Raw genomic sequence first — 26513 nt, 5'->3', positions numbered from 1 at the left:
AACATACTGCTTTATTCCAACATAAAGGGCATGTGGTGATGCTCTAATCAACCAGCATATAAAAAACCTTTTTAAAATCTAAGAAGTTAGATGATGATCTTTGAGAGGAAAATTGATTGTGGCTCTTTGATACTGACCCTGGTGACTTCTGGCCCCTTCCCTGATAGAGAGGGTCATTCTGGTCTAGATTCGAATAAGGCAGCAGGGTGGGATCCATAGTGATTAGGTCTGAGTGGTGGTCCAACAAGCTCTCTTCTCCAGAAAGAATCCTGAGCCTTCTGGGAGGGGCTGTGAATAGCCTGGAAAGACCCTTCACTAGTTGAGCCCTTCATCAATGCCATTTGCCCTCTCAGTTTACTTCTAGCCCCTCAATAGGAGGGCTAGTACTTAATTTGCTGCCCAGTGGGCCTCAGGTAGGACAAGCTGAAGAGAGAGAAGAACAGTTCTAGTTAGCCTGGGGCTTTGGGGCTCTGAATCTTCTTCTGAGGGAGAAAGAGGAAATCTACAAATTAGGAGCCTAGGTGGAAAAGCTGGGCATATTATACCAAATGTCTCCCGGGCTGGGTCTTCATAAAATGCCTCCCCTCTTTGGATGGAAGTGGGTTACAGACACTAATGCAAAATTACCTTCCAAGGTCATGTGAATAGAACTCTGGATGATTCACTTCAGTACACCTCTTAAAGTATTTTACCCACTTTTTACCTTGCCCATTTTTTAAAAATATGAGGAAATCTGTATGATACAGTAAGTAGAAAAAAACGATGTGGTCTCTTGACTGCAATGGTGGATACATGAACCAACATGTGATAAAATCACATAGAACTAAACATGGATGTATACACATACACATAAATGTAAGTAAAATTGGGGAGATCTAAACAAAATTCGTGGATTGTGTCAACATCAATATCCTGGTTATGATACTGTACTATATTGTTTTGCAAGATGTTACCATTTGAGGAAACTGGGTAAAGGGTATGTGAGATCTCTATGTTATTTCTTACAACTGCATGTGAATCTATAATGATTTCGAAGTAAACAGTTTAGTTTGTTTTAAAAATCCTGAATGTGCAAAAGGACTCAACCATGGAAAAATATGTATTTGTGTGTGTTTGAATATATACATAAACATGCATACATGCACACACACATACACATGCACACACATTTTATAAAGGGCTGTCTTTATCTCTGTCTTTTCCTGGGCTGCTCCTGCCTGTTGGCCTGACCTGGCTTCCTGCCTGTCCTCGCAGATACCTCCCCCAGACAGCGGATCCAGAATCTTAGCCGCTTTGTGTGGAAGCAGGCCACGGTGGCCAGTGAGCTATGGGAGAAGCTGACAGCCCGCTGTGTGGACCAGCACCGTCACATTGAGCGCACTCTGGAGCAGCTGTTGGAGATCCAAGGGGCAATGGAGGAGTTAAGCACTACTCTTACCCAAGCCGAGGGAGTCCGAGCTACTTGGGAGCCCATTGGGGATCTCTTCATTGATTCACTCCCAGAGCATATCCAGGCTATTAAGGTATGCTGGGCCCCCTCCCTGACTACAGACCACCCTGAAACCCAGTGCTGTCCCCAGACCCTGATAGTGTTCCTGCTGCTGAGACTCCATTGTTGGCCTGGACTACAACTGAGCCTCTCAGTTTATATGCTAGATTTGGGCCTGATTTGGATGGAGTCTCTTCTGTTTTCCGACCGTCTTCTCTTTCCCTGATGTTTTCTGAGAGGAGAGGAAGAGGATAAGTACAGTGGTCGCCCACACCTTAGCCTGGTTGCCCTAATAGGCAAGCACCTAGGTTGTTTTGTTGAAACAAAACCTTGGGGTAAAGAGGAAGGAATTGAAGTGAGTGACTAATGGTTCCTATTCTCTATCTGCTGTGGCACTTGGGTCCTGGTTCTCCAGCTATTCAAAGAAGAATTCTCCCCCATGAAAGATGGAGTGAAGCTAGTGAATGATCTAGCCCACCAACTTGCCATTTCTGATGTGCATTTGTCAATGGAGAATTCCCGAGCCCTGGAGCAGATCAACATCCAGTGGAAGCAGCTACAGGTAGAAGAGCAACCTGGAGTGAACCACGTGGAAGTGCCTCAATATAACTAGGCTTGGGGAAAAGTTCTTCGGGTTCAAAGGAAATGAAGGGGTATTGAATGGGACCTGCATGGGAAAAGAGTAGTAGAGAACATGGGGCCAAAGAATGGGCTTCTCAGCCTCTAAACTGCAGGGAGTGTTTGTTTGAAATGAAGAAATGAGAGGGGCCTTTCTAGATTTGGGCACTCAGGGTAGACAGGGGCAGGGAAAGTGTGACTGTGGCCTGGAATTAGGGATGCTCTACTCTGACCCTTTGAAGTCCTGGGGGAGGGCTAGGAGTTGGGCGATGGCAGGAAGGGCTGGAACCAGAGAAAAGCCAGCCTATGAGGGAGCTCATAAAGATCCCCAGAGGCACCTGGGGATCCCACACTGAATAGCTGGAATGAATCTACTGACTTATTACCTGTTCTTTCCATAGGTGTCAGTTGGCGAGAGGCTCAAGCAGCTCCAGGATGCCCACCGGGACTTTGGCCCTGGGTCACAGCACTTCCTCTCCTGTACGTGAGCCAAACTGGACTTCTCTTAGCAGAACCTCAACCATCTTCCAAGAGAATCTGTTCTTATCCCCTGGTGGCCTGGTGGGAGCCCAGTATACTTTGGCATCTGAGAAGCAGTAAAGATAAAGCAGTATAGGATAGTGGTTAAAAGAACAGTCTCTCAAATCAGAGAGACCTGGATGTGAGTCACAGCACCTCAACTTAACAGCTGTGCAAGCTTGAAAAAAATAGCTTACCCTTTCTGAACCTCAGTTTTCCCATCTGTAAAAAGAGGGAAAATAGTCCCTAGCTCATCAGTTATGGGAATTAAATGACTTTATTTGTTCAACAGTGGGCCAGGTACTGTTCTATGCACTGGAGCTGTATCAGTGAACAAAACAGACAGAAATCCATACACAGCTTATATTCTATCCACGGAAGCCAGACCACAAACAAATAAGTAAAATACATCTAAGGCCAATTGTTGACAAAGGCTATAGAAAAAATTAAAGCAGGGAAGGCTTGGATTGGGCATGATGGACTTAAGGGGGGAGGTGTTGCAATTTTGAATAGGGTAGTCAGCAGAGACCTGACTGAGAAGGTGACATTTGAGCAGAGGCCTAAAGGAGGTGAGGAATGAACCATGTGGAGAGCTGAGGGAGGAGCCTACCAGGCAGAGATCCGGGCCCTTAAGGGTCCTTAAGGCAGGGCTGTGCCCAAGGAGCATCAAGGAGGAAGAAAGCAAAGAAGGGAGGAGCCGGGGAGGCCAGAGCACAGAGGGCCTTGTAGACAATGGGAAGAACTTCGGACTTTATTCTGAATGCAATGGAGAACCTTTGGCAGGGTTTGAACTGAGGAATGGCATGATCCCTTATGTTTCAACAGAGTCAGGGTGTTGAGAAGAAACTACTGGGGGGCAAGAGTGGGCACAGGGAGACCTGTTAGGAGGCACATTGCAATAATCGAGGTGAGGGATTATGGTAGCCCTGACCAGGCAGGTAGCAGTGGAGATGGTGAGGGTGTACAGATAGGAAAATTAGATATGCACACAAAGCATTGAGCATGGTATCTGGCACGTAGTAAGAGCTCAAGAAATGTTAACTGTGATTAGTATTATTACTATTATAATCACTGGTGTGCAGCTATATCTACAGAGGGCTTTTGTACCCAGAGAAACTTCAGTGAGCAAGTTGGCCAAGTAACTTGACCATCTTTTGAAGATCTGGAAGATAAAGACACAGAGCAGAGAAGGGCATGAGTTTCCGGAGTTCCTCATGAGAGAGAAATGGGCAGTACCATTCCCTACTGTCCCACAGGACTGAGAAGCTTGACCTTCTGGGGAAAGGGCTTTGAACCCCAAGAGGAAAGTAGGATCCACTTCCTATCCACAGGAGCAATCCAGCTGCCTGCAATTCAATGGGTAGAAATGGCAGCCTACTCAGAGAGAAGATTGTCAGGGTGGCCAAGGCCAGGTTCATGTCCTTGCCACATCTCTGGTATATTAGGGTGGCAGTGACAACCTCTTCCCCTTCCCTTGCACTAACATCAGGGAGAGAAGTGTGTTCATTAGAAGTGTTTGCCCCACCCTCAAGGGCTGTTAAGAGCTGGCAGTGAGAGACAGGCATCCCCTTTTGGGCTTGACCACTTCTTTGGGAGGATAGAGCAGGGGAGTGGTCGAGGGCCTAAAGAGCATTAGTGGAGCTATGCTTGCTTTCTTTCTCTTCTTTATCAGCCTCTGTCCAGGTACCCTGGGAAAGAGCAATTTCACCCAATAAAGTTCCTTACTACATCAAGTGAGTGACCATCTGAATCAGAAGCGGGTCAGTCACCTGCCCACCCCCTCCCTCAGCTATCTTTTTGCTACCTGTACCTGTCACTCCTTGTTTGTTGAATTCCTCCATCCAGTCCATTTTTTCTCCTACTCATCTCAAGAGCTCAAGATTCTACCTGGGTAAAGGTGAACCTTGTGCTTTGGGATCTTAAGGGTTCACCCTCGATTTGTGCAGCTTCTTACATCCAACCTGTCACTTAGTGGTGCACACGCATGTGGAGGGTGGGGTGGGAGAGTGGTGTGGACACTGGTGATATTGATGCTTTTGTTTGTAGCCACCAGGCTCAGACCACATGCTGGGACCATCCCAAGATGACAGAGTTATACCAAACCCTAGGTAAGAATGTGGGGTTCCCGAATAGGGTGGGGATCTATACAGTTGCCTTTGTCCTATAATGTCTACTGACAAATGAATGGATAAAGAAAATGTGGCATATCCATATAATGGAATATTATTCAGCCTTAAAACAGAAGGAAATCCTGCCATATGAAACAACATGGATGTACCTGGAGGACATTATGTTAAGTGAAATAAACCAGGCATACAAGGACAAATCCCACTTACATAAGGAATCTAAAATAGTCAAACTTGTAGAAGCAGAGAGTAGAACTGTGGTTGCCAGTAGCTTAGGAGAGGGGGAAATGGGAAGGGTATAAAGTTTCAGTTACACAAGATGAATAAGTCCTAGAGATCTACTCTGTAGCATAGTGCCTATAGTTAACAATCCTGGATTGTGTCCTTAAACATTTGCTAAGAGAGGAGATCTTATGTTAAGTGTTCTTATAGAAAATAATAAATAAAGAGGGCAGGAGGAAACCTTTAGCGATCATAGATTGTGGTGATGGTTTCACAGGTGTATACTTAACTCCAAACTCATGAAGTTGTAGACATAAATCTGTACAGCTTTTTGTATGTCAATCATACCTCAATAAAGCGGTTTAAAAAAATAGAAGGGAATCCCAGCCAATAAGCAAATGGAAGAGGAAATGAGTGTCCCATGCTTTCTCTAATATCTTTCCTTTTTTTTTTTTTTTTTTCCGAGACAAAGTCTCGCTCTGTTGCCTGGGCTAGAGTGCCGTGGTGTCAGCCTAGCTCACAGCAACCTCAAACCCCTGGGCTCAGTACACTCTCCTGCCTCAGCCTCCCAAGTAGCTGGGACTACAGGTGCTCGCCACCACACCCGGCTAAGTTTTTGTTTCTGTTTTTAGTTGCCGGGCTAATTTTTTCTATTTTTAGTAGAGACGGGGTCTCACTCTTGCCCAGGCTGCTCTCGAACTCCTGAGCTCAAGTGATCTTCCCACCTCGGCCTCCAAGAGTGCTAGGATTACAGGCACAAGCCACCGCGCCCAGCCATACCTTTCCTTTCTTTCCCCTCTGCACCTGCCTCAACTGGAGGTTCTACATTCCCCCCTGGACCATTTTATCATCACATGGGAGAATATGCTTATAGATGTGAAGTCTGATCTGCTTTGAAAGACACTGTCCAGGCTGTGATGAGTGTGACTCTTGCATGCCTTATCTTTGCCTACTAAGAGAGACCCATCATTATGTTGCAAATTTTATCTGTGTTGATGCATGTGACTATAGTTCATTCATTTTCACTGCTATAGCATATTCCATTGTATATAGCACAGTTTCTTTATCCATTCTACTAGAAATGGGTTCTTTCTAGTTTGGAGCTTGTAAGAATAATTCTGCTGAGGCATTCTTGTATGTGTCTTCTAGTGCACGTGTGCAAGGGTTTCTTCAAGGGCATATTATTCAGTCTGCAGGTCATAACATTATTTCAGAATGTTGTCACAAGCATTTAAAAATTTTGAAATAGACTAGGAAATATTAATATGCAATAGATCCTTAGCAAGAGTCATATTTGATATTAAGTTTGTTATGTTTTTACTTATCAAATCTAGTAAGGAATTGTTTCCTGAAATGTTTGATTCAGTTATTTATACATGCACACCTGTGTATGTATATGGGGTCATGATACAAAATAAATTTCATACTGTGAGTCTTGGTCACAAAATATTTGTAAATCACTGCTCTGGGATATATAGCTGGCTGGGTGGTAGGATATGTAACTGTTACATTTTATTAGGTGATACCAAATTGTTTTCCAAGGTGATTGTTTTCAGTTTGTACTTTTACTGGCAGTCACTATTATTCCACATCCTTGTTGACACTTGCTATTGTCAGACTTCTATTTTTTGTCAATCTGATGGGTACTAAATGGTATCATGCTGTGGCTTTAATTTTCATTTCTCTGATCTGAGTGGGTCTCTCTCCATTCTTTGCAGCTGATCTGAACAACATTAAGTTCTCAGCTTACCGCACTGCCATGAAGCTCCGCAGAGTCCAGAAGGCCCTGCGCTGTACGTCTCCTGTCATACTTCCCTATGGCTTTCACCCCCCTACTCTTGTTACTCATCTGTGTGCTGTTTCCAACTTTCATCCCACCTGAGCCGGGGTTGTTGATTGGCTTGGTGGAAACTCTCCAAAGCTGGGATATGCTGTCTGTGAACACCTGCTCTTTTCAGAGCCCTTCCATTCTCCCTAAACCCCAGACATATTTCCAAATTAACCCTACAGCTATCTTCCCCCTTGTCCCTTTTCCCCTGCCCAACATGGATAATCAAGCAAATGCTTTGTGACAGGAAGTATCAGAACCCCTGGTTTGCCATCTTGGGGTTACTGGATGTAGTAATAGAACTTTTGAAGAAAATGCCAGTGGTTAGGGAACAGTATGGCTACAGATATTACATGCTTTCTGGCCTTTCTCATCGACACTATTCACTCAAGCTTCCTGGCCCAGGCATGTCTGGCGAGGCTGATCCAGCATTGGAGGTAACTAAAACGTCCTCTGACATATATCACATTTCCCCAGCCATACCTGAGCCTTCATAGCTGGTGTCTAGGTTCTCAGAACGTGGATCATAGACAAACCTATTTGCAGTTGAAACTTGTGTAAAGACAGAGAAACTTAAAATGAGATTTGATCCCTTAGGAGTTAATACAACATAGGAGATGAGTTTACTCACATCCCACCATCTTTTTAAAACTGATGTCAAAGAACATAGGGGTATAAAAACATGTTGGGTTAATTTGGAGCACCTTTTGCTGCCTTCTTCCTCTTTGGGATGAGGGTCTTGGTAAAGGACAAGGTTGTAACATACTTGCAAATGGTCGGTCTGGAGATTGAGTCAAATTTGGTGACGCTGGTTGTTTTATCTCTGTGTCTAATCCCTGGGGTTCTACTTCTGACTATATATTTTTTCTCTCTCCTTTCCTTCCCAGTGGACTTGGTAACTTTAACCACAGCCCTGGAGATCTTCAACGAGCATGATCTGCAAGCCAGTGAGCACGTGATGGATGTGGTGGAGGTCATTCACTGCCTGACTGCCTTATATGAACGGCTGGAGGAGGAAAGAGGCATCCTGGTCAATGTGCCACTCTGTGTGGACATGAGCCTCAACTGGCTCCTCAATGTTTTTGATAGGTAAGGCCTTTCATCCCTGGCAGTCTCCAGTATAAAAGTCAATGGGATGTCTTGAGGGGCATGGTGGGAAGAGGTTGCTCCCATGGTGGACTTGGACCCATCTCAGCTTGGGGCATGGTCGGCACAGGGCCAGGCTGGGATCAACTCTGTGATGGAAGTGACTGGCAAGATGTTAACCCTTCACATATATTCATGTTCTCAGTCTCTTCTTTTAAACCTAGTGGTCGCAGCGGAAAGATGCGGGCATTGTCCTTTAAGACTGGCATTGCATGCCTGTGTGGCACAGAAGTAAAGGAAAAACTTCAGTGTGAGTACAACCCCAAAGTCTGAAGTGATGGGTGGAGGGAGAGGTGTTGAGGGTGGAGGAAGAGGGTAAGATAAGCCAGTGGTAGGTTTTATGACTCAAGAGAAGGCTACTTGGGCTACCTTGTGATGCTTCTTGGTCCAGGCTATTGCAAAGAACACATGACAGCCAAAGGCCAAGATGGGCCTAAGGCCTGTTACTATTCCCAGTGTCATTCCCTAGGGCTTGGTTTCTTCTGATCTGATGTCAGTACTTAGCCGGAATCTGCATTGGTATCCTGGGGTATCCAGGGCCCTGACTTTCTAGTTGTATTCCCCTGTGGCCTACCAGGCTTAGCCCTCTCCCAATCTGAAGCCATGTCACACACACACTTTCTACTAAAAACTTCTCGTGTCAATACATGGGCAGGGGGCAATGATCCCCATTATCTGGGAGGTGGACAGTATATACCTCTGTAGTTTTTCACCTCTCTGATTTATAGTACTTTTGCTTTCCTTTCCATCCTCCATCTTGTGTTTAGCATTTTGAATGTTTCGGCAGCAGCATCATTAGTTGTTGAGTCCTAATATGTGTTGATCACTCTGCTAAATGGGGGTGAATGCTAGGTTAAATTAGACACAGTCCTGTTTCAAGTGGTTTACACTCCATAGAAGGAGACAGAAGTACACAGAAAGTGTTTTTCAGGAAGTGCTAATGAGAATAATCCAAATGTCAAAGGATATATATTATATCAGATCACAGAAGAGAGACAGATGACAGTGGTCTAGGAAAACTTTACAGAGAAGGGAACTTCCCCAAGCATATTCATGGCTGTGATATTATTTATTTCTCTAACATTCCTTTGAGATGGGATACACAGTGATAATTTATCCTCAATTTACAAGTAAGGAAACTATGACATAGAGAGGTTCATGACTTACCCACAGTTCTACTAGTCGGTAATGGATCTAGAACTTGAACCCAGGCCCTCTGCCTTCTACTTCTGTGTGTTTTTATAAGCCTTAGACAAGGTATGAAGCAGACAATAACCTCTGGAGGAGGTTTGCTAAGGCTGAGTTTAGATGGAGGAGCGTCCTAGGAGAGCTGATATAGCTCAAATTCAAATATAAGTATCATACTATACTCCACAACCACTTACAGATAATTTTTAGATGATCAGATACTTTAGATTAGCTCTTCTTTTTGGATTATCCATGCCAGTGTTTCCTTCCATTTGTGTGGACAATTGAGAGATTACTGCAGTGTCAGACTACATGAGCTACATGGACAGGAGAGGGTATGGCAGCCCAACTGTGACTCACATTCAGGCACCCTGAGCCCACACCCCCCTTCTTGCTTCTTGAGGAATCTGTTTTCCAAGAAGTGTCATATCTGTGTCTGGCACTGCTCTTACATACAGTTCTCTCTCTGTTTTCATCTTTCTCTCTCCCTGTCTTCCTGATGCTCTCTCTTTGTGTCTGTCTCACTTTTTCTCTCTGAACTCAGAGAATGCTCTTTTTAAAACTCCTGGGCTTCTAGAAAGTCAGGGATGGACCTCTAAGTATTCCAGTTTCAAAAGTCATTAGCTAAGTCTATGTGCTCTTTCCCTGTCTTCCTTTTCTGTTCTTTCTCCTCACACCATTCTCTGGCCATTCCTGCACTGGGGTTGGCTATTCTTGATGGTGGGGCCAGCAGACCTCTTCAGCCAAGTGGCCAACTCAGGCAGCCAGTGTGACCAACGCCACCTCGGTGTCCTGCTTCATGAGGCCATTCAGGTGCCCCGTCAGCTGGGTGAAGTGGCAGCCTTTGGGGGCAGCAATGTGGAGCCCAGTGTCCGTAGTTGCTTCCGTTTTGTGAGTATGGAACTGGGGAGGGAGGGAGGATGGTAGGGAGAGAAGGGGCGATAGAAGGGAGGGAAGAAGGACTAAGAGTTAGGCTTTTGATCTGAAGTACTCAGATGTAAGGGAGTTTGTTTGGATGGGACAAGAGGGCAGAAAGTTCTCTGGGCTCTAGAGTCAGAGTCCTGCTGGGGAGTACAGCAGCTCAACTAGGGTAGGGCAGAAGGTGAACACCTCTGAAGAACAGGCCAACCCAGGCCCTGCTGGTTCCCTTGCTCCTCTGGGGGCTGCCATTCTACAGACAAGACACTTTGGGCCTCAGTCATTGCCATTGGGCTTCTTGTTTCCCTAGAGCACTGGGAAGCCAGTCATTGAAGCTTCCCAGTTCCTGGAGTGGGTCAACTTGGAGCCCCAGTCCATGGTGTGGCTGGCTGTTCTGCATCGGGTCACCATTGCTGAGCAAGTGAAACATCAGACCAAGTGCTCTATCTGTAGACAGTGCCCCATCAAGGGGTTCAGGTAGGGAAAACAATACCTATTAGGATGATAATAAATATGACATAATAAATGATAATAAATATGACATACATGTGACATATAAATCAGATATAAAACAATGCATTACATACTTATTATATAATTACAGCTAATCTATTGTGCATTATATATTGTTGTAATCCTTTCTATTACAGAATGTTTAACTTTTAAAAAAATGGGAAATGATGAAATATTTTGTTTTAGTTGTGTTATAAAATATTACAGACCTACAAAAACATCTAGAGGCCACTATAAGAACACCTCTATACCAAATAGTGTGCCAGCAAATGTTTCACAATCTACTTTCTAGATACCCCCTTAATATTTTGGAGAAAAAAACCCCAAAAATACAGTATGTCAAATACTCCCCTTTCTTTGGCATAAGATAAAAAGCAATGTAGAGAAAAAAAAACCCTACTTTCTAGAAAGAAAAAAGGAAACCTGATTTGTGATATTTGCTAATTTCTGTGATGTAAATTCCCACTATGGCTGATGTCAGGGTATTTACAGTAAGTTTCTGAGCAGAGTTAGGAAAAAATGCTAAGTTGCACATCAGTTATAGTATTTCCACCATGCAAATACAATAAATGTAAATAACCTCACGAGGCCAGGAGCGATGACTCACTCAATAATCCCAGCACTTTGGGAGTCCAAGGTAGGCCAAGCACTTTTCAGAGGTTGCTTGAGCCCAGGAGTGGGAGGTTGCTTGAGCCCAGGAGTTGGAGGTTGCAGTGAGCTATGATCACACCACTGCACCACTGCCCCAGCAATACAGTGAGACCCTACCTGAAAAACAAATAAATAAATAAATAAATAACCTCAAGAGCACAGATAATAGTAAAGTAATTAGGAAGTGATGAGTTTTTAGTATTTCTTACTTTTGTTTTTAATATCATTTGTGACTTTATGTAGTTTAATTTTTAATAATGGGTATATTTAACAACTGGCTTAGAAAACCCCTGAAATTTTAACAGTCAGCTCTTATGAGCTGGTATGAGCTGGCCTCAGCATACCATAGTATATACCCTTGACCAAGCTTAAGGAATAAAACATTGCAATACATTTGAGGTTTTCCTGGTTACATTCCCCTCCATCCCCCACAAAGGTAACCACTATCCTAGATTTGTCTCCAATCATACAATGCTCAACTTTTTAACTTTTTAAAGCACTGACACACAGCTCTCCCTTACAACCACCATGCTTTTTATAGAATGAGCAAATGAGGCACAGAGGTGGAATGTGATTTGCTCAAGTTCACACAGCTAATTAATGGTATACCCAGGACTAGATATTGGCTCGTCTGACTTCTCTAAGTCTAGACATTTCACTATTCTATGCTGCTAGGTCTGGCAGTTCAGCCAGGCTTTGGAAATAGCTCTGAAGAGCTATTCTATAATCTGTAGTAACAGAGTTATTATAAATAACCTTTGGAAATAACTTTTAGCCAACTTACCCAAGGCTGGTAGAATAAACTGCCTTTGTATTAAAAGTGTAACTTTTCCAAGGTAGATGGTGGTACATGGGAGCCTAGACTGCTTTGGGCCGTCCTTGTTTAGAAAACTATTTGATATAATGAGATCTTCTGCTCTCCCAACCGCTTTAAACAAAGATGGTGAGATAATGCAATTTCCCACGCTTCCTGGGAATCTGGGCTTGTGATTTCATGGAGATTTATGGTCTGTAGAATAAGGCTGTTTATCTATTGAGGGCTCAGCCACTGCTATGTATAGGATGTTGAGCATGTTATGGCCCCATGCTTCACTCCCTTCTAATGTGTGTGTATATTTTGATGTCAGGGGAGCAGAGGGGAGGTCACGGTGGCACATTGGATTCCCTTTCCTACCATGTCTCCTCTCCCCAAGGTACCGGAGTCTAAAGCAATTTAATGTCGACATCTGCCAGACCTGCTTCTTGACAGGCAAAGCTAGCAAAGGCAACAAGCTGCACTACCCCATCATGGAGTATTACACGCCGGTATGGAGCCTCTGGGCTGGGTGGGAGGGGTAGGCAGCTCTCAGGTACTAGGCCTTAATCCACTTTGCCCAGCTTTGGCTCACTGTATTGAGCTCTCCTGTGGGGAGCATTCTCCAAACAGCCCTGGTGATTCACCAGTTTAAGGGATTCTGGCCACTCTATTCTTCCAGCAGAGCTTCTCCCTCGCTACCACCAGGGGCCAGGCTGCAGCTGGTCTAGGACACTCTCAGCTATTTAAAAGGCACTTGATATTTTACTACAGAGAAAAGTCTCAGGAAAAAAACAGGGGGAGCAAGGCAGTTCCAGGTGACTCACCTTCTATTGCTCACTTGAGTTTTTCTTGACTAGCTTCCTGTATTGCTCCTGTATCACTTGGTCTTTCCCTGCTCCTTTGTCAATGTTTTCACCCCTTCTAGTCGATATCAAAGTTTAAGCTCAAATTAATTACTCAGTCCTTTGGGGTAAAAAAAGGGTATGTTCTTTAATGTGCCCCAAAACTCCACTTGGTTTTCCCTGGCAGCCGTGCCCTTCATAGCCACCTGAGCCCGGGTTGATCAGCATCCCTAAACTCCAGCCACAGATTTGCTCCTGTGCTGTGTTCAAGACCCACAGCTCCATGCCTCACTTCTCTACATGACTCTGCTCCCTATATGTCTCTATCCCTTTCTGTCCCCACAGGTTCTCCCAAAGCCCCAAGCATATCCCCAGTTTCCCCCTCTGCTCTCTCCCCCATCCTCCCTCGCATCTTTCCCCACAGTCCATCTTTCTAAGCTGTCATCTCTTCAAATTCTTTTGGCACAGAAATGTGTGACCTGGTGGGAGCAGGGACCATGCCCTTTACTTTTCATTTATTATCATCTTAGGGAAAACATTATAAAAGTCATACATGGGCCGGGCGCGGTGGCTCACGCCTGTAATCCTAGCACTCTGGGAGGCCAAGGCGGGCGGATTGCTTGAGCTTAGGAGTTTGAGACCAGCCTGAGCAAGAGCGAGACCCCATCTCTACTAAAAATAGAAAGAAATTAATCGGACAACTAAAAATACATAGAAAAAATCAGCCGGGCATGGTGGCGCATGCCTGTAGTCCCAGCTACTTGGGAGGCTGAGGCAGAAGGATCGCTTGAGCCCAGGAGTTTGAGGTTGCTGTGAGCTAGGCTGACGCCACGGCACTCACTCTAGCCAGGGCAACAGAGTGAGACTCTGTCTCAAAAAAAAAAAAAAAAGTCATACATGGAAAACTGGCTGGAGATGGTAGACTCCGATTTATCCCCTATATCCTTAGAATTTATAGAAAAGCTATTTTAAAAATTAACAAATATATGCTCATTGTAAAAGATTTGAATTGTATAGAGGTGTTTAAAGTATAAAAGGAAAGTCCTCCTCTCTCCTCACCCTGGTCCCCACCCCTCCAGTTCAACTTCTCAGAGGCAACCGGTGTTCACAATTTGGCACATATCCTTCCAGATCTTTATCTAGGAGCAGGTGTGATAGGCATGAGCAAGAGTGGATTACCTGTCATGCTGTCTGCTCCATGGGAGCAGCCACACCTGCATCTGGAAACCATTAGGGTGAGTCCTCTGCCCTGTCTCCCCTCCCAACCAGACCACATCCAGTGAGAACATGAGGGACTTTGCTACAACTTTAAAGAACAAATTCCGCTCGAAGCATTATTTCAGCAAGCACCCTCAGCGAGGTTATCTGCCTGTGCAATCAGTGCTGGAGGCTGACTACAGCGAGACGTGAGTACCAGTGGCTGAGCAATGGCTGCAGGCAGCCTCACTGAACCTGAGTGTGTGCTGTGAAGGGGCTGAGTCCCAGGTGGGCTAGAGGAGTGTTCAAGGGTAAATCCTACTAGTGACAGGGCAGTCCAGCTTGGGCCTGACCTGGACTCTGGCTGGAGAAATCGACTAGAATCCAGCCTCTGTATCCTGTTCCTATCAGTTCCGCCTCCATAATGTGGGGGGCGGGGAAGGGGGGAGCAAACAGGCTGCCCAGCTGCCCAGCTGCCCAGTCTTTGGTCTTCTGAGTCTTTGCTGCTTTCTTCTAGGCCGGCTTCTTCCCCGATGTTGCCACATGCTGACACACACTCCCGCATTGAGCATTTTGCCAGCAGGTACCACCAGGTTTGCGGGAGGTGGAGGTGGGGTGGGGTGGAGTTTGTAGGAAGTTCAAGGGGAAGAGGTTTTGAGATGGGACAAAGAGAACAGAGTCAGGGCCAGGGGATGTGCATAGTAGAGTATGCAGCAGCCAGCAAGGTCCAACACTTAGAGGTGGTTGAGGCAGCTCCCAAAGCCAATGATCCTGTTGTGGGATTAGAGTCCTTGAGATAAAAGCAGGCCCCATATCCTATTTTCTGTCCTGTTTCTGCTCTTTCTTCCCAGGCTTGCTGAGATGGAAAGTCAAAATTGCTCCTTCTTTAATGACAGCCTGTCCCCAGATGACAGCATGTAAGCTCCCACAGCTGCTTATTTTCCAGAAATAGTTCTCCTTGGGATCCTTCTGCCACCATTTAGGAAGGGTGTATCCTCTAGGGCATGGGAAGCATGGTGGCTAGGGTCCTTGGCTCCCTAAGGAAGGAAGGCTGCTTTCTGGACACAGTATTTAGTAAGAGAAGCAGTCTTCCCTCTATCAACTGAGCTAGGGAATGAATGATGTACTAATCTCCCTGCTATCTGCCCTGGTCTCTGTTGCAATGCCCCATCCTTTTATGCTCAACTTTAAGGAAAGAAGAATATGCCCTCATCTAAAGTTGCAGAAAGGACCATTATCTTGTGCTCAAGATGCCTAATCCCCATCTAGTGCCACACCAACCCTGGCAGACAACAGGGACTTGACTGAAGTATAGTCAAAGGGACTCCCTGGTGCTGTAGCCCAGAGAAGGGCTCCTGCATCTCTGGGGAGGTCCCCATCTTGCTCAGAGGGCCTAGGAACTGCTGGCTACATGGATCAATGTGGCCCTGACTGGGACTCAGATCCCTCTGGGGGAGGAGGAAACAAAAAAGAGCAGAGTGGGGAACAGCACAGAAAGGGAAGTCATTTGCTCATTGTTTCCCAGGGAGCTATGAGTAGAACCCAGAAGCCCTAGCATCTTGAAAACACTCTCTCCTGGTACTCCCAACCACAGCCTCTGCCACCTTTGAACCCTCATCCCTCTCAAGCCTAAATATATGGCCTTTCCTCTCAATGTGACTTAGAAGTGAATCCTCCAGCATGCATGTCCTGGGGCCTGGGCTTGGAGCTGAGAACTCATACCCTGATCTGTTTCTCTGTTCAACACTGGGCACCTCCTTTCCTCTCCCCACACCCATGCAGAGATGAGGACCAGTACCTGCTGCGGCACTCCAGCCCCATCACAGATCGGGAGCCAGCCTTTGGGCAGCAGGCTCCATGCGGTATGGCCACAGAAAGCAAGGGGGACCTAGAGAAGATCCTGGCCCACTTGGAAGATGAGAACCGGTGGGTGTGATGATGTCACAAATCTGTGTGGGTTCTTAAGGCAGGCAGCTTGAATTTAAGTCCTGGCACTTCTGCATCCTAGTTGCATAACTTAGATTCTGTGATCCTCTATTTCCTTATCTTTAAAATGGGGATGATGATAATTGAACCTACCTCCTAGGGTCACTTGTGAAGACTAACTGAGATCAGGCATATAATGTGTTAGTTCAGTGCCTGGCTTATAGTAACAGCTCAGTAAATGTTAGCTATTATAATGATTACTTGAATCCTTTAAATTAAACCCAAATTTTGCCAAGAACACATTAGATGTAAGCAGAGAAAATACAAACACAGAGAAAATAGAAGAGCATATGCCATGTCCCTGCCCTCAGAGAACTTTGAGTGTTGGAAGTGGAAGGAGATATTTATCACCTAATAAAAGTATTCCAGAGGACCATGACACTACATAGGGCACTTGAGGACTGAAAGAAGGAAGGTGAAGAAGATTATAGGGATGGCATGAATCTCCATAAAGTAGGCATGTTAGCAGGGACCTAAGAAGGGTCTAAGCCACTTTGAGGGCATGAAGTAGAATCTATCAGTGTATATACAAGTCACTTGGGAAGCTCAGTAAAACACAAATTCTGATTCACAGGTCTGGAGGGAACTGAGTTTCTGTGTTTCTAACCAACTCCCAGGGGATGCCCATGCCTCTGGTCCATAGACCACACTTGGAGTAACAAGTCTTTACAACACTGCTACTCAAAAGTGTGGAGAGCAGACCAGGGCCAGCCTGTGACCAGTTTCTCACCAGTCCAGGACAAGATAGATAAAGATATAAATTAAGCTTTTAGGAACATTTACGGCAGCTTGGCATTACCATGACATTGAAGCACAGAATTAGTGGCCTCATCCCATTGAAAAGGGTAGAGACCAGTTTGAGTGTTGTTGACCTTGTGTGTCAAGTCGCACATGATGTGAGCTGTGTACAGCTCATGTGCATTAGGACCACATATTGGTCCACAATGGAGTGAAGGAAGCCCTGGGTTTTCACTACGAATAGTTTGAGAAACACTGCCTTAGAGCAGCAGTGGGCAGGCCCTGGGAAACATCAGGCAACTCCGTTCTGTTGCAAAACAAAGTGATGTCCCCGAAAGTAGGCCATCTCTTTGGAATCTATTTCCTTGATGAGCCAGGATGGATGTTCAAAGTGGGCCAAAGAAGAGGGTCATAGAGAGAAGAGACAAGACAGGTGGTCTTTTGTTTATGTTATGTCTTTCCCTGGAATCTAAAACTCCAAAAATGGACTAGGTGAGTCAGTGGCCCTAATGCCTCACTTATTTGCAGACTGTGTTTCTGCCTGATTTTTAAGGTCAGAATTAATCCCCATAGCAGCACATCAAAGCCCTGAGAAGTTTCTTGTGTGAAATGTCAGCTCTCTCTGCTCTGAGATCTCAGGATGGCAGAGTAAATGATATACGTGCTGGAGACGAAGTGGATGTGGCCACTCATGCAAGAGCACAGCTGGGGGTGGAGTGGGGTGGGAGAGCACAGGGATTGCTCACACCTAGGCCCAAGAGGACATCTGGGACCTGCACTGTCAGTGCCCCATTAGGGTCATAGGTCTTGGTTTCTCTGTCCTTGGCAGGATTCTCCAGGGAGAGCTGAGGCGCCTGAAGTGGCAGCATGAGGAGGCAGCCGAGGCACCAACCCTGGCTGAGGGCTCCACCGAGGCAGCACCAGACCACCGCAACGAGGAGCTTCTGGCTGAGGCCCGGATCCTTCGGCAGCACAAGACCCGCCTGGAGACGCGCATGCAGATCCTCGAAGACCACAACAAGCAGCTAGAGTCTCAGCTGCAGCGCTTGAGGGAGCTGCTCTTGCAGGTGAGGCTGGAGACAGGGAAAGAACCAGGGCGGCCGCTGAGCACAGGGGAAGGCTGGGGAGCTGGGTAGTGCAGCAAAGAGGAGGCATGAAAGAGCTCCTTGGCAGTGGCTCTCAGGTGACTTCCTGAAGAGAACTGGGCCTGCAGTTGGGGCAGGTGGGGGAAGGAAGGGGCCGGTATGGTCACATCTCTGACCAATTACCTTCTACCTAGCTTCCACATGACCCTTGTGTGTCACTTTTAAGCCACTGAGGGGCCCGGGGAAAAGGGAGGACTTCTGAGGGCTCACTTCCTCACAACCCACTGGAACCCAGTACTGGAAGAACAAACTTGAAAAAGCATCGAAAATGTTCATTTTGCTAGTATGATATTTACTAGAAAGAAGCAGGTTTAGACATGTTTGGCAAAAGAAAGATTTTTGCTATAAAGAGGTCTCTTGTTACTTTCTGTCCCTTTTGTCTCTGAGAGGTAGTGTGTATGCTGTAGTGTAGCTCTGGAGTCAGACAGCTCTGGGTTTGAATGTGGCTCTGCCAATTAGTGGCTGCAGGGTATTAGGACTGTTGTTACTTAACCCCTCTATGCCCCAGTTTTCTCATCTGTAAAACAGGAATAAAAATAGTACCAAACTTCATAGAATTGTGGTGAACATAAGATAAGATAATGCATTTACAGAATTTAACACAATGCCTGGAATATAGTACACACTTCATAAATGTTACCTGTGATTGTCATTATGTATAACAGGCAATACCACCACACCCCGTGTCTTCCCCAGATCCTCCAAGGGATAGCCTCTAAATGGATTCTTGGAGGTTTCGAACATATGCTATTATGTCATGAACCAAGGCTCAGGTGTGTAACTCTACATTTCTAGAGAGAATTGGGTTTTAAATAATAGTTTAATTATAGCTGAAATGACAGCAAGAGACCTTTAGGTACGATGCCATCCTTAGAAAAACTGGGAGCCTTTGACACATGTTGTAGAAGGAAGAAGTTAATCAGTAATTGGATATTCAAAGAAGTTTTCTTAAAGGGGAAGCTGCTGTTTGGGCCATTACCAAAAGCTTCTTAAAGCCTAAGGGCAAAGGGATATGCATGAGGTCTCTAAGGTCCCTTCTAAGCTCAGGAGTCTGTCAAGGTAAGGTCAGGAAGGCAAAGCCACTTAAGTCATGCCTTAACTCTTGCTAGCCACCCTCCGAATCAGATGGCAATGGTTCCGCGGGATCGTCCCTAGCTTCCTCTCCGCAGCAGTCAGAAGGCAGTCACCCCCGGGAGAAGGGACAGACTACACCGGACACAGAGGCTGCAGGTGAGTTCCCCTGGCCCCTTTCAGCTCCTTCTTCCATGGCTTTGTCCTGACCAAGGTTTTTCTAGGGCTGAGATGGGTTTCCCCTCATGGCTTTGAGCTTAGGGTCAGGGATGATTGGTTTGTTGATTGATTCATTCACATGCTTATTCTACAAATGTATATATCAAGCACCTCCTGTGTACTAGGCATTGTGCTAGGAGGACACAAACACTGTTGATGAGTCCACCCTTCAGCTGACAGCATCTTACCTGGCCCCTAGGCCTCATAAAGGAGTCTCTAGTTCTCTTCCCAAATCTCTCTTTTCCAACTCAGATGATGTGGGATCAAAGAGCCAGGATGTCAGCCTGTGCTTGGAGGACATCATGGAGAAGCTCCGCCATGCCTTCCCCAGCGTGCGAAGCTCTGATGTGACTGCCAATACCCTGCTGGCCTCTTGATGGAGCTAGATCCCCATCCTGTGGTCCATAATCCTCTCCTGGTTCTGGTCAAAGCCTTCCCTCAGCCTTCACCCGAACTTTCCAGTCCCCATTGGCCCCTCATTCCTCAAGCAGAGTTATTTGGGCTCCTGGCAGCAGCAGGGATCTGGTGGTATGTGAGGGGTGTGTGTTTGGGAGGGGGGTGGTGGGGGAAGGGGAGGCATGATTTCTCTGACTCTAAAACGTTCCCTTTAATCCTCAAGTTTGAGACCAGTCCTTTAAGTACCCTTCTTTTACAACCCAGGCAAATGGCACTTGGCCATTCAGATGCGGAGCAGAGAAGCTGCCTTGCAGAGCTAAGTGGTGCCCATTGGCCTCTTTTGCTTCTCCATGGAATTATGGAGAGGGAGACACCTAATGGCCCCAGGGTTCCAGCATTACGAATCCTTAGGTGTTAGCCCTACTCTCTGGCCCAACTCAGGGAGGCAAAAGGGTATCCCTGAGACACCCCCCTCCAAAGTCCCCCTGAAAAAGTCTGGGCAGTGTGTGTCCTGTTACTTCGGTTTCAGGGAGATCTCTAGCCATCCTTATGCTACCTAGGTGTTGTTTCTTCCTTGAATATTCTCAGTTCTTTCTGCCTCGGTACCTGGCAGACCTTCCTCAATGGGGGTACAGTTCATTCCAGTTCCTGCTTCCACCTTACATTTGGAAACATTAAAGAAATACTTATATGGGTTTAATTTTTGCCCCCACTCCCAACCTCTTATATCCTGAAGGCCTCAACATCCTGAGAGACCTGCTGAGTTGCTCTGGAAACCCAGCTGAAGCCACCCTTTGTTCCTGTGAGTCTGTCCTTACAGACCCGGGGAAGGAGTAGCAGCTTGCTCAGCCAGGTGTTCTTGCTCTCCCCACGTGAGGAAGGGGAAGAGACCCTCTAGCCTGAAGGAGTATGACTCCCTATCACTTTTCCAGACTGTGACCCTTCTAGCTCTTAGGCTGAATCAGGTGAAGTGGCTGATTTGCAACAGGCCACCCTAAGTAGCGGCCCCTCCCAGTGACCATGAATCAGGAAGCTGGCCACTTTCCACCCAGACAACCAGAAGGCCTTCCTGTGCCTAAAACTGTTCTTTCTAACTCTGGAAGGTGAACCCAATCCTCAAACTGAGCTAATTCTTCCTAGGCAACATATACCATGATCCTTTTATCCAAAAACTATTCAGAATAGATACTGAGGGGTGGGAGAGTGGGCTTGAGAACTTTGAACAGATTCAGAGCCCACTTAGGCAGCTCTCTACCAAGAGGAGCTTTATAACCTAGAGCCCTGCAGTCAACTTAATTTGCCTAAGTTTATATACATACATATCTATTCTACATATCTACTGTACATCAGTGCTCTCCTGGCCTCACTCACAAATTAAATTCTATTACCTCTTGAAGTACTAATGTTCTGCCTTGCTCTTTGTTAGCCCCAGCCTCTGGTTGGAAGATATATGCATCCTGGCTGCTCCCTTAGGTTGTCTCTCTCCATTGATGCTTGGGGTGGGCTGTCCTCAAGAACAAAGCAACAGAAGCATGTGGCCCCAGAGGAATCTAACAGGAAGAGTCACTCTGTTCTCTTCACTCATTCAAACTTTTGTTCCCTTGAGACCTGGGCCTTGGATAAATTTTTCTGGGCTCCCCTAAACAATGGTTCAGGTACCCAAATAGAGCAAATCCAAGCTCTATGCAACCCATGCAGAAGAGAAAGAATAAATAGGCTTTTATTAGCTTTTGCCGGACTACAACACAAAGTACGTTCTCTGGCCCCTTCCAGTTCCTAAGGTCTGACTCAGGGCCTTAATGAAAGCAGAGGTTGTCAGGAAGATCAGGAGGGAGGGAGTGAGACGGTTGGGGTGTTGTGTTATAATCAAGCAGTGGGCCACTGGGTAGAACTGCTGGGAACCTAGATTTATGTGCTGCACGGGAGGCAGGGCAGCAGCTTTGTCCAGAAGTTTGGGGTTGCCTCCTCCCCCAACTCTAAGCCACAGGTCCAGGGTGTCAGACTTCATATCACAACATCTACCTTAGTGTTCATGAGGTCCCTGTGGGAGAACTGGGTATCTGGATAGATGGTGAGCAAGTGGTAAGCAGGTATCAGTCTGATAAACTGGGCATCAGTCAGAGTGGGGGCGTATTTGTAGGGGCCTAAGTTTTGGGCAGGAATGTGGGACAGAGGGCTCAGGGACCTTAAGGCATAAGCCTACGTGAGCAGATATTATGGAGCAATCTTTTACCAGGAAAGTCCTGGAAAGTCCTTTCTGTTACCCACATCCCACCCAAGAGCTCTCGGGCTGCTGAGGGCCTATGGCAACTGCAGTGGGCCAGGCATGGTAGAAAAGATGTAGATCTCGTTATGTAGGATTCGTGTTGTAGGTGGACTGAAGCTGCAGGTCAGAAGTCGAATTCTCACTAAGAGGGTCACTGACACTTTGTGGTCCTGTGTTTACCTTAATGCCTGAGGTGAGCATATCACTCAGGGGTACAGTGACAGTCACTGCAGCATGTATGGGCAGTGTGCCCACAGTGAGGTAAATGGATCCTTGGGCGCTGTGAATCCAAATTGGGGTTGAATGTACTGAATTGTGTTGTATAACTTTTGGCATCTGTTGTGTATCATGTCACCTAAAGGTATTATGTGTGGCACTGTGTAGTTTTGGCCCTGCACTAGAAGGGTGGTGAAGGGAGTTGCCGGGTTGGTAGCCTAAGGAAAACCTTCTGACTTGTAGGATTAGCATCAGTGATAAGGAACATGAGTGCTTGCTGGGGTTGTTGTCAAATAGTATCAGGAAGCAGTTAGGACTGATAGTCGATTTATTCTTGGCAGAATTTGATAAAGGCCAAAAAGCCATTACGAGGATACCTTTGCTTCCACCTGGAGCAGAGTGGATCCACGTTGACTGGGGATCATTAGGGAAGGCTGACTGGCTGAAGCACATCAGGCTGTGATATGGTTCCCTAGAGAGAGTCCCACCCAGGAGGTCACGTGCCCTTTCCTCCAGATTGGGAAGGCTGGAATCAAGGCTCTCAAGTGCTCATTTTCTTCAAGGCCCAAAGTTGGGAAATACTTCCCTACAGAGGAGCCTGTTTGAGTTTACGGTGCTCCAGGAACTGGGCTGACAAGCCACAGTAATGATAAACCCTGAGGCCAGGCAGAGGCCAATTCTAGGAGATGTTTTCCCTCCAGATTCATTTTAAGGAATGCCCGTGCTACCAGGGGAGTGTCTGGGGTCTGGGCTCCATATCCAGCATCAGGCTAGAGCATTCTTTGAATTCTTATTCTCAATGGAAGAGTTATGGCCTCTGGGACTATTTCAGGCCAAGAATCCCATCCAATTTCTCTTGATGTAAGTGACATATAACCAAGAAAACAGCTGCCTTAACACAAACAATTAGTTCTGGGAGAGAAACTGGGGGCTGTGTCCTAGGGCTGTGGAGATATAGCTCCTCAGCTAGGCAGCTCCCGTGGGAACAAAGGAATACTTCAGCTACTTCTCACTCTTGTAACACCAATGGCTGTGGGAGAGGGAAAGGCTCAAGGCCAGGGCTCAGCTCCCAGCCTCCATCTCCTCCCACAGCTGCCATATTTGAGAGGCGACCTGCTAAATGTCCTTGCTGTCCCCTGGGCAGTATCAAAGCCAGACCGAAGTCTGTTATGCTGCTTGTTGGCTGCAAAAACTGGTCACAAGCATGAGAATTGGGGAAGGTATTCAGGGGAAGTAACAGGGTAGCAGCCAAGTCTAGAAAAGTTTGGGATGAAGGGGCAGGGTTGGGAACAAATTGGTTAACTTTGATTGCCACTCACTGTGGTGCTTTTCACCTTTCCCTTGAATTCTGCTTTGAAAAGAATAAATTTGTATTTGTTTACTTTGGTTCGTCTGGTTATACTCTCTGACTCTGATATTCCATATCTTTCTCTTATTTGGGGGGTGGGAACAGAGGGTGGACCAAGAACCCAGAGAAGCACTATAAAACATAAGGCCACCAGAGGAGTCCAACAGCTATAGGACAAAAAACATTGGTCCCATCTGCTACTATTACCTGGATTGGTTGCCTTTCAAGCCTCCCACCCTTCCCCAAATTAGCTAGTTATTACCTCATGGGATGAGCTCTATATAGCAGTGGTTTCTAAATTCTATCCTCATCAATCTGAGTAATTTTTCACCAGGCTGAAGCAATATAAGAAAAATCAGGACAATGCAGTGAGTTCCCATAAGGTTACATTTATTCGATTTAAAGATCTGTCTTTTATTCTGAGATTATGGCTATATATATTTTTGGTGTTAAAACGTCCCTGTGAATTGATGGTGATAGTTCTTTTTAAATGCCATCTTCTGGCAAAATAAAATCCTGTGAGTCCCTCTTCCCCACCACCATTTTTTCTTTTCTCACCAAACTACAGCAGTACTGTGCAGTAGAAATACAATGCAAGCCACATATGTAATTTTAAATTTTATTGCAGCCATATTAAAAAAGTAAAACAGGTGAAATTAATTTTAACAATATACTTTATTTAACCCAATATATCTAAAATATTATCCTTTCAATGTGTAATAAGTATAAAATAATTATTAATGAGATTTTTTTTATTATTCCAGGGTTTTGTAAGGGTACAAACATTATAGTTACACTTTATGTCTTTGCCTCACCCAAATGCGGGTTAAAGGCATGCCCTTCCCTCCCTTTAGTGCTCCCCGTGTCCTTTAGTTGTAGATTTGCCCCCCATCCCCCTAATCCCTAGAGAGTATTTCTGCCATGTGATCAACCTAGTGTTGATTAGTTAGTACCAATTTGATGGTGAGTACAAATGGATCCCGTTCTTCTGCTCTTGTGGTGCCCCACTTTGGATAATGGGCTTAAGTTTAATCCAGGAAAGTATATTTTATGTTCTTTAAAAAAAATAATAAGTCCTTGGAATTGTTAAGCTGACAGAATCAGCTGGCAAAAAAACAAGTAATCTAGATAGATCCAGACAGTTTGTTACTTCTGGAGACAGCAAAAGCAACATCAACAATGGTATCGGTGCCCTGTGTTCCTTGTCCCACAGAATGACATTCAAACAAAAAGGGCCAGATGGCACACAGCATGAATAGTGGGACCCCCTGGTGCGGAGTATCCAATGCCACACTGTAGCTAAGCAGATTGATGGTCTGTGGCTGTATCTTCTGGGGGTGGGGGGCAGGTAGAAAGTCCTAGACCTTACTGGAACAAGGGAGGCAAATGAAAAACTGCCTCATGGCAGGTTCCCTTCTCACAAGACAGTCTGTAGTCCTATGTTCTAAGAGGATCACAGGGCATTCTGCCAAGACCTGGGTCAGCCTACAGTTGACCCTTGCCTATGTGGCCTGTGTGAATAGTACAATGTCGTCAGGATACTGACACAGCAGTTCCCCTACAGAAATCTAGTGTATATTTTATACTTACAGCATATCTCAATTCAGGCTACCATACGGCAGGTGCTGAAAAGCCACACGTGCTTGCCCTTGCCCCTTCCTATTGTTGTCTTCCCTACCACCCTGCCTCTCAGCAGACCTCTAACTGCTCTTAGGCTGCAGTATGGGACAGAGGCCGCACGAGGGCTCTTCTACCTCCCTCACCCTTTGATGCCACCTGTGGCACATGTGTCATCCTCACTGGCCTCAGACTCTCCAGCATGTCCTCAGGGTAGTTTCTGTTTCCACCCCAGTCCCCTGCCTTCCTTTATCTGGAAAAGCCTATCTTCTTTTAAGATTCGGGCTCTTCCCCCACATTCTACCTCTGACACTCAGTTCCTTTCCCCCATTCTCTTTCTTTCTCTTGTTTTTTTTTTTGAGACAGAGACTGGCTCTGTTGCCCAGGCTGGAATGCAGTGATATGATCACAACTCACTGCAGCCTTGAACTCCTGGCTGGGTTCAAGTGAGCTTCCCAGTTCAGTCTCCCGAATAGCTGGGATTACAGGTGCAAGCCACCATACATGGCTCATTTTTTTTTAACCTTTTTGTAGAGACAGGATCTTGCTGTATTGCCCAGGCTGGTCTCCAATTCCTTGCCTCAAGTGATCCTCCTGCCTCAGCTTCCCAAAGTGCTAGGATTGCAGGCATGAGCCACTGTACCTGGCCTCTTTCTCTTTATTCTTTTTTCAGAAACCCAGAACTTAAAAAATGAGAATAATCTTTTTTATACCATCTTGTGGTTTTCAACCTATCTTCTAACTTCTCTCCTAATCTTGCCTTTATTTTGTTTGCCCTTAATGTGCCTATCTCCTTTAGCCCTACTTCTTCCCTGCATTTCCCCCAGCATTCTTGCTATCCTCATCCCTCCTCCACCTTCCTATCCATACATATTAACCTCTTCTCTGCCTGTGGCTTAATTTTGACTTGGAATAGGAGCACTAAATGTAGCACAGAGAACTTGGGAGTACATTTCCTAGAGCAGCACCAACTTTATCAAATGGGACCAGACCTGAGGCCAGCTGGTCTACTTCTAGAAAACTCTCCGCTGTCTGTTGGTGATAAGCATTATCACCCTTGATTTACAGATGAGGAAACAGAGGCTCTAAGAAGTGTAGATACTTGCAACCTTGGTGAGTTTCAACCTCACGTTTGTTCCACTACAACATGATAATTCAATCTAAATATTGGAGCTACCATTTGTATCACTTCTCTATACCCCCTCTCTAAGTCCCTATATGGTTAATATGAGCTGATTTCCTTAGTTCATTAGGAGTTATCCTAAGAACTCATTGGAATGATACAAGCCATTTATGACAAACCTACAGCCAACATCATATTGAATGGGGAAAAATTGAAAGCATTCCCACTTAGAACTAGAACCAGACAAGATTGTCCACTATCTCCACTTCTATTCAACATAGTGCTGGAAGTCCTGGCCACAGCAATCAGGCAAGAGAGTGGAATTAAAGGCATAC

At 45.8% G+C, this 26513-nt stretch overlaps 1 protein-coding gene across 2 annotated transcripts in view; it reads left to right on the top strand.

The window, feature by feature from the left end:
- DRP2 (dystrophin related protein 2) overlaps nt 1-23470 on the top strand; it is a 44412-nt gene extending 20942 nt beyond the window's left edge. Inside the window, exons 5-22 of one of the 2 annotated variants that reach the window (XM_012650048.1) lie at nt 1255-1523; nt 1905-2051; nt 2509-2587; nt 4299-4359; nt 4673-4734; nt 6693-6767; nt 7690-7891; nt 8113-8198; nt 9870-10027; nt 10365-10531; nt 12412-12523; nt 14126-14262; nt 14571-14636; nt 14905-14970; nt 15836-15979; nt 17607-17844; nt 19032-19152; nt 19465-23470. In XM_012650048.1, coding sequence (XP_012505502.1) covers nt 1255-1523; nt 1905-2051; nt 2509-2587; nt 4299-4359; nt 4673-4734; nt 6693-6767; nt 7690-7891; nt 8113-8198; nt 9870-10027; nt 10365-10531; nt 12412-12523; nt 14126-14262; nt 14571-14636; nt 14905-14970; nt 15836-15979; nt 17607-17844; nt 19032-19152; nt 19465-19589 — 2315 coding nt within the window. In that variant the 3' untranslated portion in view covers nt 19590-23470. The remainder of the gene's footprint in view (nt 1-1254; nt 1524-1904; nt 2052-2508; nt 2588-4298; nt 4360-4672; nt 4735-6692; nt 6768-7689; nt 7892-8112; nt 8199-9869; nt 10028-10364; nt 10532-12411; nt 12524-14125; nt 14263-14570; nt 14637-14904; nt 14971-15835; nt 15980-17606; nt 17845-19031; nt 19153-19464) is intronic. The other variant, XM_012650047.1, reaches the window with a different exon arrangement.
- Nucleotides 23471-26513: the final 3043 nt, after the last annotated feature.

The sequence above is a fragment of the Propithecus coquereli genome, unplaced genomic scaffold, assembly GCF_000956105.1.
Source record: "Propithecus coquereli isolate 6110/MARCELLA unplaced genomic scaffold, Pcoq_1.0 Scaffold31, whole genome shotgun sequence".
NCBI classification, from domain to species: Eukaryota; Metazoa; Chordata; class Mammalia; order Primates; family Indriidae; genus Propithecus; species Propithecus coquereli.
The sequence above is the reverse complement of the archived record's forward strand: the minus strand, read 5'-3'. Positions and strand labels throughout refer to the sequence as shown.